At 37.1% G+C, this 17,260-nt stretch overlaps 1 protein-coding gene across 1 annotated transcript in view; it reads right to left on the bottom strand.

Annotated features, from left to right (window-relative positions):
• Positions 1–112: 112 nt before the first annotated feature.
• The window catches only part of stx8 (syntaxin 8), a 54,733-nt gene continuing 37,585 nt past the window's right edge, over positions 113–17,260 (bottom strand). Inside the window, exons 7-8 of the mRNA XM_058778366.1 lie at positions 7,792–7,893; positions 113–800 (exon numbers count right to left, since the gene is read on the bottom strand). Of these exons, the coding sequence (XP_058634349.1) occupies positions 736–800; positions 7,792–7,893 (167 nt within the window). The 3' untranslated portion in view covers positions 113–735. The remainder of the gene's footprint in view (positions 801–7,791; positions 7,894–17,260) is intronic.

Below are 17,260 nucleotides of genomic sequence, written 5' to 3'. Positions count from 1 at the left end.
GGAATAAAATCTCAAAACGTTACTAGTGTGCCTTTTCATTTTTTCCCCCTCATATAAATTTGGTTAAAAAAAAAAAAAGATTTATTTAAAGATTTTAGGAAATAGACCGAGCTGACCAACTACATTTATTAGAATTTATAACCGTCACATTTTCAGGCTAAAAACAATTTACAGAAAAGTGTTAATGACAAAATCAAGTATTTCATTTTTTCTTACTTACAAAATAGAATCTGAATTGTAAATGCAGTTTAGTGGATAATGAAAGAGAAGTTAAGAGATAATACATTTTAATTATACTGTATATACATATATTTTGTATTGCTTTGTGACTCAGACCTTGTTTACAAGATGGATACGGATCATTCTCTTCACTGCCAAACAAAGAATTTAAATAGGTTTTCCCCCCTTGGAGCATCTCGAGCTCATGGTTATTTTCATAATACTATTCAAAACCTTTCAAAGCTCTTTTCTATTTTTCTTTCCATTCCGAATCCTACTTTGATCATTATCTGAGGAGCTAAGAATTTTAGTTCTTCATAGTGGTCCGTTCCTTGGCTTTATCCCAGTCATGGGTTCCGTTACTTTCATAAATGTAAAAGGGGACAGGAGAGGGTTTTATACAGTAGATGTGTGTTTACGTACACAGTATCTCTGGTTCACCTCAAAGACGCTTTTTCTAATAGTCTCTGCAGTCTGTATATATGTGCCGTCCTCTCTTCAGAAACATCCTCTTCATTAAGTCTGCCAAACAGCCACGACAATGATGGCGATGAGGAGAAGAACAATCACCACCAGCATTCCTGATTGAAAAAACACACACAAAGCATTTGAATGAACGAACAACTTCACACTTTTTGAGTAGAAGATGCCCCAACAGTGAATAGCTGTACGCGCGCACATTTAAATTCATCATTTGCCATGCAAAAACACATGACTGATCTTTAGCACATGTGCATCCCCTACCAGCCACACCGCAGAAACTTCATAAATCTGTTGTTTATATTCTGTGACTATGATCTGTTTCTCAGAGAAACTATAAAGTAATCTACATTTTTGACTTCCTGAAACACTTCAAAAATGCCTAACTATAATTTAAATAGTTTATTCATTTTATTCCATTCATTATTTGCATTTTTCAATGATCACTCATTAAAATAAACACAATAATGACTCCTAGATGGGGCTCTTAGCCCTGTGTTTAATTCAAACTCAAGATCAACACTAACTGATGGTGAGAATGACAAACAAAATGTGGTGAAACTTTCAGTGATGCATCTGCCTTTCATTAATCCTTCCGATAGTCAAATTTCTCATATACTCCGTGTCACTAGAGAAATTCCACAAAAGGTGTCGGAGAGGATGTCTCATCTCCTGTGAGTCACTGACATCAACCAGAACACTCTTACATGTGTTCTAGATCGTCTTTTACAAAGCTGACAGTTCCGACTCTAAAATGAGACACGTTTGAAGTTGTGAAATGCCAATAAAACTACAACTATGAACCGTGACTGAACATTACACATTATCCCACTTAGTTTTGCCTACAGTTACACAGCTAGGCTTGTAACAAAAGTTTTAATAATTTGTTACTAATGCATTTAATGATATATTGAATACGGGTGTGTTTTATTAGTGCTTTAATAAAATTACATACTTTTTGTTAAGTGCTGCCAATTGCTTTTCATTACAATATTACAACATTTAATTGCAGGCATATTAATCTACGGGTGATTAATTTAATGTAAATCTGATCTCTTGAAATTTGTAAAAACTATTTTCGCATCAATGTTAAAATATGTATCATATCTTAAAATTTTCAAGTCTATTGGATAACGCAATTTAGGTATGTTTCTGAATTAAAATGTTCAAATACTGACTGGTTTGCTAATGTTATCTGATATAATATACAGTAGCTACACCTCAGACTGTGATTTAGAAATCTTAAAATTAATTACATTTCTGATCTAGAAATAAAAAACTGTTTTTCTAAAATGTTAGGCATGACAGCTATATTACAGCTATATTCTGTGTTATTAAACAAAAAAACAAAACAAGCAAAAAACTACATATAAATGCCAAATTGACTCCAAAAGTCCAAAATGTTTCATTTTAACATATAACATTTTATAATAATTAATGAATTTAGAATCTGTTATAAAATGTTAAATAAAATCTGGGAATTTTGGGCGATTGCACCTTTCCTATTCTTAAGTGAACAATGAGACACAATAAAAACGTATCCATTAAACTAGAAAGACAATATATTTTTTCACCTTTAAAATCATCCTAGAAATGTTACTCTACTTTCAGATCACCCGTATACATTTTTTCAGTACACGCATTTTCTGACTATGCTTGTCTCAAGCGTGCCTAACTTCAGTGCTTCCTTTGTTTGTGCAAACTCTCTAACATAGCAGACGCGCCATCATCTGTCACGTCTTTTCAAAACATGCTTATCTCGGCTAATCAGACAGGATTTTTGACATATGCGCTGTTCGTCATGGACACTGGCTGGTACTGTATTTGCAGACTGATTCCGTACTTTAGTTTACATTTCTCTCATAGTTTGGCTTGGTGGCTGTGTGTTCCCACTGGGGATCACAGCGCCAGCTGGCCTGCACTGAGGCACAGGGCAAAAGGAAGCTGTGCTGAACTAACTTACGCTGGTATTATAAAAAAAAATGCCTGCTGCGGGCAGGGTGTGAGTTAGGAAATAATTTTGACTGTAACAAGGAACAATGTCAGATTTTTTTTTTAGAGAACAGACCCCTATCCCACTGGACAATTCCACATTTATTTAAAAGAAAATTGGCAAGAGAAGTGAAATATCAAACACCAAAAAGAAATGAAAAAAAAAAAGGTTTTTCAATCTCCACTGAGCTGGTAAACCCGTAGAAAGACATTTTACAAGATGAAGGGAAAAAGTTTTACTCTCCAAGTGAACATGATCTTTTCTGTATTAAATGCCAAATGGTGAAATGTCATTCAGATTTAAATCAGCCTAAAGAACGTTTTGTAAAACAAACCATCATTCACAATGTCAGACTTCTATGCTTTAAAGTGAGCTTCACACCCAGGCTCGTCTGTTTGCTCCTCTTTTTCACCTCTGCCAAACTGTCACAGTTCTATAAGTAATCAAATAAGCTCTGTAACCCAATCACGCTGCCCCAATGACAACAATAATATTTGCTAGACAAATAGATTAGTGTGCACAGAGGGCAGAAGACCTATGTGGCCACCCAGGGGGAAGAACAAAGGACACACATTCTTCCCAATTGTCCTTTATTTATTTAAAATCAAAGCCGAGGGAGAAAGAGAGACCTGTGAGGATCTAAACTTCAACTTGTAATATTCAGGGGCTTGAAGACTCAAAACATAAACCTCAACTTCATTTTACTAAATCGTTTTCTGACCAGATAATTTTCCTCTGCCTGTCAATGTTGTTCCTAATAGCCCTTTTTTCATCTTTCCAAAGAGGACAGTTGTAAAGTATTTGGCTGTAGAATGTAAACAAATTAAAAACTAATTACGCCAATGAAATAACATCAGACTTCATACATTACAATATGATGACACATTTGGCTATTATTTTGGCATTTGACTGCAGTACTAAAGTCTATTTCTGACGTAAAGATGAAGTCCTATGGTCTATATCTATACACTACCATTCAAATGTTTAGGGTCAGAAAGATTTTTGTCAGTAAAGGCCATTTATAGATATACATATACACACACCAAAACACAGGCAGTTTTAAGAAGCTGGATGTATGAAAAACAGGAATAAAGCAATAAAGTAATCTCAAATAGACAATAGATAGAAAGTAGACACTTACAGATCCAACAGAACAACTGATATTATATGCAAAATATCCTCTTCTAGAACAAACAGCATACTGCTGTAAACAGCATACATATAGTCCGAAAATAAGACAAATACAGGAGAGATACTCTATAAACATGGTGTGCCCACAGGAGAGAATGATCAGACAGCTTTAAAAGTGTTGTGGCATGTTATTTTTCTACAACATTTTCTTTCCACAAGACAAAGACAAGTGTCAAACAAAGTTGGGAAACGTGAGGAGTGAAGTGAGTCAGGGAACACAAGTTGAAAGAATAGACAAAAAAAAAAAAGAAAAAAAAAAGTGGGGTACGGACGACAAGGCAGTGAGGAATTTTTCCATTCATCAACCCCTCGTTCACCCCCCCCTCTCCCTCACTGAATACATGAATATGCTTAGGTGTTAAAAACAGACGCGGGACGAGAAGACGAGGGGTAGAGAAATAAAGGAGCGAGACAGAGAATCAATGCAAAACTCTGCAACTCTGGCCTCCGGCTCTGGGATCTGCAAACAAACTTCAGTCTGTAGAGCCCTCTGGACAAACAAAATGGAATTATGTGTGACATTAGAGGAGCAGGACCAAGCACGTCAATGCATTTATTTCACAGGAAAATTCAAGATGGATCTTTACAAGACAATAAGGAGTGACGTAGTCTCTCATAATAGAAAAATTAATGGTTTTATTATTCACACCCTTCACATGCACATGACCATAAAAATTTATTCATGACCAATTTCATATCTACAAAAAGCTAATTAAAAAAATAATGTCTTGATATCACTTCTGAAATTTGATATCACAAATTTCTGGAGATAAAAGCTCTACCATCTACCGGTCAACAGCAATGACCAAAAAAAAGTTATTATGCCATGTTCGACGTTTGTCAAGTGTATAACCAGTTGCACCAAAAAGGTTTGTAGTCAGAGCAGATTTGCTGAACGTCTCTCATTCCCCAAAGACACCAGCATTACAGTGTTAGTTCACCCAAAATTGAGCACATTCCAACATTTACTCACCATTATGTTGTTTCAAATTCTTATGGCATGGAACAAAACAGGAGATGAAGTATGACTTTATTTTTTCTGCGATAGAATGAGATCTTAAGAAGAATGTTTAAGCTGCTCTTTGAATACTATGCAATATATACAGAATATTGTAAACAGGAGCAGTCAAGATCCAGAAAAAAAAAAAAAGCCTTTGAAACCATATGATAGCGTTGTGTGAGGAACAGACTAAAATTCAAAGAATATTTTATAAATGATATTCATTCATATATGCCAATTCCAGATGCTTCAGGTCTGACAACCCCTGATCACAGTTCACTTTCACGGCACAGAAAAGAGCAGCTTAGATATTCTTCTGAAATACAAACATGAGGGTGAGTAAATAATCAAAGGATTTTGGGGGGAGTATTCCTTTAATGAAGAGCTTAATGAAGACAGATATTTTGTGTCTGCTGCTCAAGTATGCAGACATGCTTGAACATTTACCACATGTGAAATGATTTAAGCGGTCCAGACATGGTTGGCGTGCACAAAACTTGAGAAATCTGAGAGGCTGCAGTCATTGATCACATCACAGAAAATGCAATTAAAGCAATAGTTCACCCATAAATGAAATTTCTGTCATCATTTCCTCAACCCCAATGCCGTTCCAAACTCACACACACGAAAATTTAAACACTGTATACTGGTCGTTCTTTTCCCTGCATTTACATAAATGCATACTGGAGCTTTCAAATCTTCAAAAAGAAATAAATGCTATATAATAACTCCTCCTATGTGGAAGACTATATATGTCTGTATATTAAGTCTCCTAAAGTCATGTGAAAGCTTGAGATCACAGAACTAGTCTTGACTGAACTAGTCAACCCTGCGTCATTCTAAACCCAGGGTAAACAGAATCCTGGGTTATCTTGCTATACACTGCTCATAATTTACCCGGAGTTAACAAATAATCTGGAATGTTCATAAAATGATTCCTAAACCCTGTCTTAATGTTCATATTTGCTGTGTCAGTTTCATTAACTAGACCGACATGGGAACAACTTGCTTGCATAAAGGCTCTACCATTGCACATCCTCATATTATATACTGCTGACTTTACTATCAAGTTTTTCCTCAACGGATTTTTCTGACTATAAATATAAGAATGAAACAGTCTCTTTGTCATGCCAGTTGACGCATTTGATCTGCCACCTTTTGACATTTTCCCCCTCAAATACTGACTGTTTGTACAAAGCACAGTGTTTCCGTGACTGTCCAAAGCATGTGAATATGAAGCACTTGATTGGGTGTCTGTTGCTAAGCATCTAGCTATAACATTCTAACACTGCTTCTAAATTACAAGTGTGAAACGTACCATATACCTGGGGTTAAAAGCGGGGTTTAGAATAATGATAACCCGGGGTTAAGCACAGTGTGAAACGCCCTTCTGAGTAGGGCTGGGTGGTATATCAAGTTTCTATGATATATCAATAGATTGTTATAGGATGAGGCAATACAGCTAATATCAATATATAGTTTAATGTTACGAGTGCATCTGAAAACCGAGTGAGCAGAAATGAGGCACAAACAGACAGAGTGCAATAAAACAAGAGTGCACTAATTTGACTAAAATATACATTTTGCTAAAATATTTGTTACTGGACATTACATGTGCCACATGTAGAATTTTAAAACTTCATGTAAGTGTATGTTATGATAGCAGTAACTGTAAAGGGACATTTGTAATGGGGTAACTCAATTGTAGGCTAATAATGTTACTATTCTTAGATGAGTGAAGGTCTGTTCTTCTTACTACTAACATTTAGTCAGTGCTTTTGTTATTATTTATTTTCATTTTTAATTTACTGATTTTAATTCTGCTTTAAAAGGCATTTTGTTTAGTTTTTAATTGTTAAGTTATAATAGAATGTAATGTGATTTGAACCCGCTTTTATTTTGCACATACTATAGCCAGTGTGGTTACATTCACTTTTTTTTTTTTTCATAGCCTTCGTTATGCACAGTTCATAGGACTGGCAGGATGTGCTTTTTTTCCAAATAGAAAATCATAAAAAAAAAAATCTAGATATATATCACCATTCAGCCTAAAAATACTAAGATATGTTTGTATACTTAGATGTTGCCCAGCTCCAGAGTGCATGAGATTCATGAGTTTAACCAGTTCACTGAAAAGATCTGATTCAGAAGAACAATCTGTTCACATAATGGTAAATAATAAATGTTGGCAACATTTGGAAGTAGCAACAGATCTTGAGAGTGAAACACATTCTAAAAAAGAAAAAAATTGTGTACAGCATTCAAGCTGTATGGACCATTTTTATTATAATTTTATGGTGCTTATTTGTCATTTTGAACCGCGTCAGCTCCAGTCCTCTTTCATTATCTTGAAAAGAGTACTCATGATGTTCTTCAAAAAACAACAACTCATTTTTCATTTTTGTATGAAGAAAATCATACAAGTTTGAAATGACGTTACTAAATAATGAAATAAATTGTAATTTTGGGTGATTTATCCCTTTAAAATCAGACTAACAAAATGGAGATCACAGAAGAAAGTACTCTGAAGTATACAGATGTAAAATACTGTAATGTCTTGCAGAACTTTCCAGAAATCTGTGTAAATGACCTCTCTAAATGTCTCAGCCTGATCTCACCTTTACTGCCGCTCCAATAACAAACACACAGATCACATGCAGATGGGCCTGTAAGAGCTCACAGCACTGAGACCGATCATAATGTGCAGATCTGACTTTGCCATTTACAGGCAGACTTAAATCCTTTCAGTTCTGCAGGCTGCACTAGAAAGCAGAAGGGAGGAGAGAAGGGACAGAAAAAGAGAGATGGCCGTAAATCTGAACAATGGACAGGCTTATTGTTGCCGGGCTCTTGATGCAGAGTACATAAAACCAGAGCTTCAGTGGCTCTACAGAGGCAGAAAACTCACCACAGGAAGCAGACTTGGTGTCCAACAGCTTGACTCGGTGCGTCTCGTTTTTGATGCGGCTGTCCGTCTTGTCCACAAGGTGAGCAAGGTCATCAATGATCTCTGAAAAACACAACAAGCCAAGTCAGTCCACAAGATCAAGGTGAGCAAGGTCATCAATGACATTTGAAATACACAAGATCATCATTCATAATTACTTCCAAGACTTGCAAATGCAAAACAAACATTAAAAACAGTCTCAGTACATGATCCTAGAGAGAGAACGAGTGCAGCACGCGACATGTGAAAGTATTCTCCTGCCGTCGTTTTGTGGTGTGTGTGGGGGATTTATAGTGGCCAGAAATGTGTGGTTTGTGTGTGCTGGTAGCTGTGGCTAAACCGCACATCATCTGAGACCTTATTGACTGTATTAGTATGTCTATGTTTGCTGACATCTGTGCAATTACTACTAAAATATAGCCACAAGTGGCAACAACTTTTGTCCAAGCAGGCTGGACCACAATTGGAAAATTTGAAAGAACAGACCATGTGGATACAATTGCTGTGGATCAAGTTTTTTTTCATCACGGTTGCACAGATTTAAGGTTTTCTTAAGTTATAGCGCCCCCTAGTTCCATAAAATTGGTGAAATTTGGCATCTTTAGAATGTTGTCAAGTTCAAGATAGCACTTACACAATAGAAAATGTAAACCAAATTTTCACTTTTTGATCAAATGCTTCCATCCTTTGTCAAGTTTTTACTTTGCGTTGACTCATTTAGTCATTAGCAGTCGCATCAAAAAATAAACTGGCTTGTTTCTGTGAAATTATTTTATAAATCTTTTTTTCATTACCATCTCTAGGTGATACATATGAAAAGACTTAGAAATCAAAAAAAGGGGCGAGTTTGGGGGGGAAAAAACAATGTTTTTCAAGGTAAATATTTTTTTAAATCTATATAAGATCATAAGATCCATTTAACAATTTAATTCAGGCCAAGGGATCAGAGGAAAAAAATAATTTATATTTTAGTCCAAGTGGTATTAGAATGCTTGCAAAAGTGTAAATTTGCTTATTATAGTGTCCAAAGGACTGTATACAGTACACACCGTACTACTGATTTTGGGGTCTCTGCGATGTATGGTCTCTGACAAACTCTTTTAGAGCAAAAAAATAAACAATGAGGAAGAAGAAAATCAGTACAAACACAACTGATTCCAGCAGCTTTGGTGCTTGGACCTCTAATTAGTACTTAAATTAAATTACTAAAATAATCAAACAGACACAGTTTCAGATTTCCTGGAAGAAGTAGGATGTAGTAGGAAAGTTTATAATCCACTTTCTGAGAGGAAATGTAACGGATCTGAAGAGATACAGACACAGACTCACTCCTTCTGATGAATGCCACAATTCCACACTCGATGTGCTATTTAGAATTGTATTCAGAAGTAGAAAGAGACAGAAGAGTTATAGGAATGGGATCAGGACACAATGCGTAAATTAGATCTTTTATTCAAACTAAAACTGGATCTTCGATTAAAAATACCTGTAATCAAACTGTAAAAATGTAATTCACGGTTTACATTATATTGTACCCATCACTAGACCTGCGCTACTGTACTTAAATAAATAACCATCTGTTTCATGATTTGCAGTGTTTTTCTGTCAGTTTCAGAGTCCTGGAACTAATCCACTATAAAATCATTTTTATGAGGTCTGTTTTATCTTAGAAAATATAAGAGAGTAGGGACTGAACATCACTGGGAAATGTGCCATTTAGAATTTCCCAGGACAATTTGTTGTAGCCATCAGCCTCTGTCACCAAAGCAACATGCAACTACTGTAACTTTATTTCACTGTATTCCTGGAAATTCTCACTCGAGACAATATTTATGAATGAAAAGATGTAGCCAGATTTTTCATTTATCATCACAGTGCACACATATCAGAGGTTATTATATTCACAATCAATCAACTGAAATTTAGTTTTAATATCAAAGACAGACAACATTTTATTTATTTTTGTCCATCACTCCTCTCTAAATATATGTGCTTAAGCTATTTTATTGAGAAATAACATTTTATGGACAAATAATCACCTTAATTTTATTTAGGTTTAATAGCTATCACCTAGATGCAACAAAACTTCACTTGCATGTTCCACATTGCTTATTGAAATTGTTCATACATATGAGGGGCAACATATAAAATAAAATTATTTATGCAGTGTGCAGAGTTTAGAGCTTTGACTGAGTTTGATGAGAATCCTTTGAGATTTTCCAAACCCATTTTTAAGTGTAAATCTATTATGCGCATTGGTACATTAACTTTGTATCACACACTTGAGAAGACTGCCATCTGAACGGAATCTTCTCATTTTCTTTAAGAAGCTGAAGCGAGCAGAACATGAACTGCAGAGCAAAAAAAATAAAAAATAAAAATGCAGCATCTGACAAAATTAAAAAATGAAAAGAAAAAAGTTAACTTAAGCACAAAATACCATGGATCATTACAGAGTACGTTTAATACAATATAATGTATGATTAAATAGAAAGTTAATTGGCCGTTTTGCTTTAGCGCAGATCTAGTTGTGTGGCTTCCCTCCGCCCTGCTCTAAAAACACTAACCTTGCTGAAAGACTCTTTCCAGAGTAGAAAGAGAATGAGTGAAAGAAATGAAGCAGAGAGTGAGAAATAAAATGAAAGAATGAAACGGAAAGAAAAGAGAGATTAATGAGAAAATGGTTAAAGACAAAAAGAAAGAGGGAGAAAAAAGGAGAGGTAGTGAACAGGTTGACCTGTATGGACTTTGAGGTAGAGCAGAACACACACTTGAACAGAAACCACGACTGTAAAACGAGCCGCTTACTGACAGAATTTCAATACCTAGCAGCAGCGAGCTGGATGTAATTCAGTAGAAACGGGAAGTTGTACGTTTTTTTTCTTCTTCTTGCTGCCATCAGCCTGCCAACTCAAATAAGCCTTGCTCCACTGTGCAACAAGCTGTTTTGATGAAGCCTGATGAAGAAGAATCTCCAACACATTTCAGACTCTGATACAGAAGCCAAAACAGCCGTCACTCACAGCATTACTGTTATTGGTGGAAAGAGTGGAAGAACCAAAGGTTATATATATAATGTGTCGTGTCAGCTGATAGGTACAAAAAGATATAAATCAAGAGCCAAAATGAAGCCAAAAAACACCAATGGAAACACAATACCACTAAGAACTAAGATAAAGGCATATTTTGAAATGCATTACGGTCATTTTACCATGTGTGAATGTGCGGTCAAAGCAGACTTTGGTTTTCCATTTAAACACGTGAATAAGGAGGATGGAAACACAAGGATATGTGTAGAAGTCACATCTTTCTCTGTGTAACAACAATATTTAAGATTTTATATATAGCAAAAATATGTTTGACCAATAGAGGAGTCCCACAGATTGGCTCCATGTAAAGAATAAGTGAAAGTGAAACGAGATGATATGTTTTATGTATTATATTTTATATCATTTAATTTAAAATGTATTTTTTATATCATATCTAACTTCGAGGCTGGGAGAGAACACACTGATGACTGCAGTGGTCTGGCCAGAGGCACGGTTGGATGAAGGTGCAGGTTTCCTGGCTACGATACAGACCAGGAACAGGTTCATGAGTATTAATCTGGCAGCTCTGAACAGATCTGAACACATTTCTGAAGGATGAAAGCCAGTTTGGCAGCAGAGCTTTGATTACGGTCAAAAATGACAGATGCAGCCAGAGGTCAAAAAGTGAATGTTTTTCACTTTTCTTTTTCAGAATATCACCGTTACAAACACATGCTTCAGTTTTATTGAAATAATACTCCAAGTTCAATACAAGTTAAGCACTATTACCAGTTGTAACTACTAGTATACAGTACAACAGTAGTATAAAATTTGTTAAACAGACAAAAGATGAGTTTCAAAGCAGAAAACAAAAGTAAACAAATGAAAAAAGTAGTTAGTGTAATAGACACAGTTGTGCTCATACGTTTACATACCCTTTGCAGAATATGCAAAACATTTAGCATATTCTGCAAGGGGTGTGCAAACTTACGAGCACAACTGTAATGGAAAAAGGAATTGATTCAAAAGAATGATTTCTAACTTCAGTAACAAGGAAATAATGAAATAATTTTAGTTTTGGGGTGAACTATTCCTTTAAAAACATCTTGTGAAAATCTCTCCTTCTACTGTAATGAGAATGTAATACTCTGCACTCTTAAAAAAAAAAAAAAAAAGGTGCTATATAGCACTAAAAGTGGTTCTTGGCTCGTAATCATAGGGGAACCACTTTTGGTGCTATATAGCACCATATCTTTTAAAGGTGCTATACAGCACCTTTGTCAAATGGTGATATGTAGAACCATAAGAGGAGCCATATTGCATTATATTTCTTTAACAAAAATGGTGCTAAACAGCACCAACAGTGGTTCTTTGGCTTGTAAAGAACCTTAAAGGGGCATAACAGGTTCTGTATATGGTAGTGGTGCTATATAGCCCCTCAGTCATGCCAAAGAACCGGTGAAGAACCACTGAAGCACCAAGATTTGCTGCTATACAGCACCAAAAGTGGTTCCCCTATGATTACTAGCCAAAGAACCACTTTTAGTGCTATATAGCACCATTTTTTTTTAGAGTGTCAAACACAAAGGAGAGCTGTGGTGGATGTCAAGATTCTCAGTGAATACTGACATAAATTTAATTTGTTTCTCTGGCTTTTATAGCGCTTTTATGTCCTTTCTGAAATTTTGTTTATTGCAATTTCACAGAAAAAGAATATTAAAAACAAGAGTTCAAAATGTCCCTTTTTGTGTTTCACACACACACACAAAAAGTGATGTGCGTTTGAAACAACGTGATGGCAAAATAGATTATTGAACCCATAACATTCCTTAAAGGACATTATTTATTTGAGCTGAGACCGTCAAAGCTGCACGCCCATTTTGCTCCAGGCCTCAGAAGCAAAGAACTGTGTCACATATGGCTTAACTTGAGGCCGTGCGTGTGGTAGGAGAAAATTAGCGTGTCCAACAGGAGGTCCAGAGACCACAAATGTGGACCAAGCCACTGAAATAATGAAGAGCATCATCTGAAGGGGACATACATCAGATTAATGCAGAAGAAATACAAAGTATTCGAGAGTGTCAAAGAAAAACAAACGTAACAGACAGAAGCAAGTGCCACAAACATAAGGTAAGATTTAGCTTCAGACTCTCGTAACAATTCAGTAACTCTCTACTGGCAGCAGTGGACTCATGGGAAAACAGGCCTGCCTGCCGGTTCCCCTCACATAAGCTTGCCATTCCAGTGACATAATTCTCAATTTCCGAACTCAGTGTTTGCACAGATATATGACAGCTGCCTTCTCTGGCTTGGGCTGCAACTATCAGCCACATAACAAAGCGGAGCCTGTTCCAAGCAAGGGCTGTTTATTTAAAATGCTATTATACTGAATAAACCTCTAAACCCACATTGTGGAGCACAGACAATGTGTATCCACACACACACACACACACACACAAACTCAAATAGAGATGTAAATGAGTGTGAGTCAAATGACAAATAAGAGTGCTTGCACTGAAGAAAAAATAAAATATATTTTTTAAATAAAATAAAAAATCTAGTTTAAAATGCAAGTTCATAAATGTACTTAGCATGTTGCTTTTATAGGGTTTTGAAAAAAATGTCTACTGTTTTCAAGAAAAGAAAATCCAATGACTCGGTCATGTGGTATAACCATAAAGTAACACTTTTTATTTTAATTTTTATTTTGTGAATACACGGGAGTGTACACATCTGAATCATTTACAAAAACATTACATAACGAAATATTATGTATAATATATATATATATATAGTGTAAAACAAAATAAAAAGGTCAAATTACTTGATATTTTTGGAGACCCGCACCACATGACTTTGATGAAAAATAGCATTTTGTTTTTCATCTATTTTTGTACTGTACCAAAAAAAAAAAAACAGAAAAAAAAATGAACATCATGATACTGACCCGTTCATTAATTAATTTTCAGTAATCAAGTAAAATGTATTTATACAGTGCATTCCACAATACACAGTTTCAAAGTAGCTTTACAGAAAATCATAATGTTTATAATATTACAATAAACTTTATTTAACTTTTTTTATTGGTAAAGTGATATTTTGTCTCAACCAATAAAAAAACCCCCAAAGCAACAGGGAAAGAAGGCATTATAAGAAATAAACATTTAGATGAAGGTCCCATCAGCACTTGACTTGAACTGCCTTTGTCTCCTAAAACATGTTCGACTATTAGGCAGTGTGAAATTTGGCCCACAAACACCAAAAATTTTTTGAGGATATCCTAATGTCAACACTGCACGTGATGCTGTAAAAACGTGAACCCTCTGAGAGAGACACCAATCAGACACAGATGTTCTCGCATATGACCTCATGTATGCATTTTCTTTCTCACCATCCCGCCATATATCTCAAACACTTTGGGTCGCCCCACCTCCAGACCCATCAGAGCAAGCGTCTTTCTCTAAACAACCGGTCGTGATTATCTTTCATTCTGTGCCAGATGCTTTTCACAAGGACAAACCAAAGCAGTTAACAGGTCCATTTCCGTACCTGCTTGTAATGTGGAATGGGACACTTCCGATTCTGGGAATAATAGAGGGCAGTGATTTGCTCTTGGACCTGAGCCGCCTTTCCAGGCGCTAACTGCCAATCGTTTGAAAAAGTCACTGCAAATCCTTCCGAGAGGCGGTCTGCAAAGGAAGGGTGGATGTTGACAATCCGTGTCCTGTCCTGTCCTCTCTGCCAGTTCTCTCCCACTCTGTCCGTCTCTCTCAGCTTACAGCAAGCAATTCCAGTGTTCCCGCTCCATTCCCAAACCAGAGTCTTCCAGCAGTGACTCACTGGAGAGATTCTTCTGCATTAAAATCTGTTTCCTATAAATTAGTCTCTGTTATCAGAACATGTCTCACGCTATGGGCTGATCTTGTGCCTCACTTACAAGCAGAAAGTAGTTGATCCGTTTCCTACCATTATGAGTTTCCTACAAAAAATTCCAAATTGTGGCTGATCTTATATAGGTGTTGTTTAAACATCACAGGAAGTTGAAGTGGACTGTGACATTCCGAAAACCAGTCAGTATCTGGTGTGACCACGCCACACCATTTGCCTCACGTAGTGCAACATATCTCCTTCGCATAGAGTTGATCAGGTTGTTGATTGTGGCCTGTGGAATGTTGGTCCAATCCTCTTCAATGGCTGTGTGAAGTTGCTGGATATTGGCAGGAACTGGAACACGCTGTCGTATACGTCGATCCAGAGCATCCCAAACATGCTCAATGGGTGACATGTCCGGTGAGTATGCTGGCCATGCAAGAACTGGGATGTTTTCAGCTTCCAGGAATTGTGTACAGATCCTTGCAACATGGGGCCGTGCATTATCATGCTGCAACATGAGGTGATGGTCGTGGATGAATGGCACAACAATGGGCCTCAGGATCTCGTCACGGTATCTCTGTGCATTCAAAATGCCATCAATAAAACGCACCTGTGTTCGTTGTCCATAACATACGCCTGCCCATACCATAACCCCACCGATCCACAACGTTGACATCAGCAAACTGCTCACCCACACGGCGCCATACACGCTGTCTGCCATCTGCCCTGTACAGTGAAAACCGGGATTCATCTGTGAAGAGAACACCTCTCCAAAGTGCCAGATGCCATCGAATGTGAGCATTTGCCCACTCAAGTCGGTTATGACGACGAACTGCAGTCAGGTCGAGACCCCGATGAGGACGACGAGCATGCAGATGAGCTTCCCTGAGACGGTTTCTGACAGTTTGTGCAGAAATTCTTTGGTTATGCAAACTGATTGTTGCAGCAGCTGTCCGGGTGGCTGGGCTTAGACTATCTTGGAGGTGAAGATGCTGGATGTGGAGGTCCTGGGCTGGTGTGGTTACACGTGGTCTGCGGTTGTGAGGCCGGTTGGATGAAAGATGGCTTATGGTAGAGAAATGAACATTCAATTCACGGGGAACAGCTCTGGTGGACATTCCTGCAGTCAGCATGCCAATTGCACGCTCCCTCAAAACTTGCGACATCTGTGGCTTTGTGCTGTGTGATAAAACTGCACATTTTAGAGTGGCCTTTTATTGTGGCCAGCCTAAGGCACACCTGTGCAATAATCATGCTGTCTAATCAGCATCTTGATACGCCACACCTGTGAGGTGGATGGAGTATCTCGGCAAAGGAGAAGTGCTCACTAACACAGATTTAGACAGATTTGTGAACAATATTTGAGAGAAATAGGCCTTTTGTGTACATAGAAAAAGTCTTAGATCTTTGAGTTCAGCTCATGAAAAATGGGGGCAAAAACAAAAGTGTTGCATTTATAATTTTGTTCAGTGTATATTAGGGGAACTTACCGTTAACCATTTAACAGGTTTTTAAAGAGTGAGTTGTTGGGAGTGGAGGAGGGATGCCGGAAAACTGTCGTAGGATAGAGGCAAGTAGGCTGCATATATATGCATATGTGTGCTAGTTAGGATGATTAGCTAAACGAGTTACACCTGTGCCAGATTGGTTGATTATCTGATGGTGCTCCTCCTGAACCTTGTTAATAAAACATCATTTGTTGTGAGGACCACAAGGGGTTGGCTTTTTCACTGGAGGAAGCATTATTATGGATTATGGACTAGTATTTTGGCCAGAAGTGACAGTTTTTTAAGTTACAATACCTTAATGACGAATTTGTTCAATTTAAACACTCCACAGTACCGTTTAAATACTTCACAGGACATTAATTAATAGACTGGAGCCACATCGATTACTTGTCCATTACTGTTTTGTTTTTATCAGGTGTTGGAACTAATTGTGATGACACCCATTCACTGTAGACAATCCATCGGTGAGTAAGTGATGTAATGCTAAATTTCTCTAAACCTGCTCTGATTAAGAAAAAAATAATGTACATCTTGTATAGCCTGAGGGTGAGTAAATTTTAAATTTCAAATAAAATTATTTTGGGTGAACTATTCCTTAAAAGGACAACATAAAACCTCAAACTTTCAGTACAGCAGCACTGGATCATGAGAGGCACTGTGAGCTAGTGTGTTCATATGCAACATGTGATTCTTTTAGAACCCTTCCTACAATGACTCTCATAAATCTGTGTTAAAAAACTTGGGTGAATGAATAATTCGATTACTCACAAAAAGACAATAGCTTGGTGCCACCAGCTGACTTGAATGAATGAACACTTTTGGTGAATGATTTAAAAGATTCAAATCACTCTACTACTGTGAGCAGTACAACATCTGTCTGCTCACGTGACTGAGTTGCAGGACATTTCTAAGGTGCTGGGATCTATCACAGCTCCCTGGGAGAAATTTACCCCTCTCACCCCGCATGCCCCACAGGAAGTCTGACTGGGCCTGCAGCCATGTGACTCTGCCAGGGAGCCT

Source organism: Onychostoma macrolepis, chromosome 06, assembly GCF_012432095.1.
Source record: "Onychostoma macrolepis isolate SWU-2019 chromosome 06, ASM1243209v1, whole genome shotgun sequence".
In the NCBI taxonomy this organism is placed as follows: domain Eukaryota; kingdom Metazoa; phylum Chordata; class Actinopteri; order Cypriniformes; family Cyprinidae; genus Onychostoma; species Onychostoma macrolepis.
The sequence above is the reverse complement of the archived record's forward strand: the minus strand, read 5'-3'. Positions and strand labels throughout refer to the sequence as shown.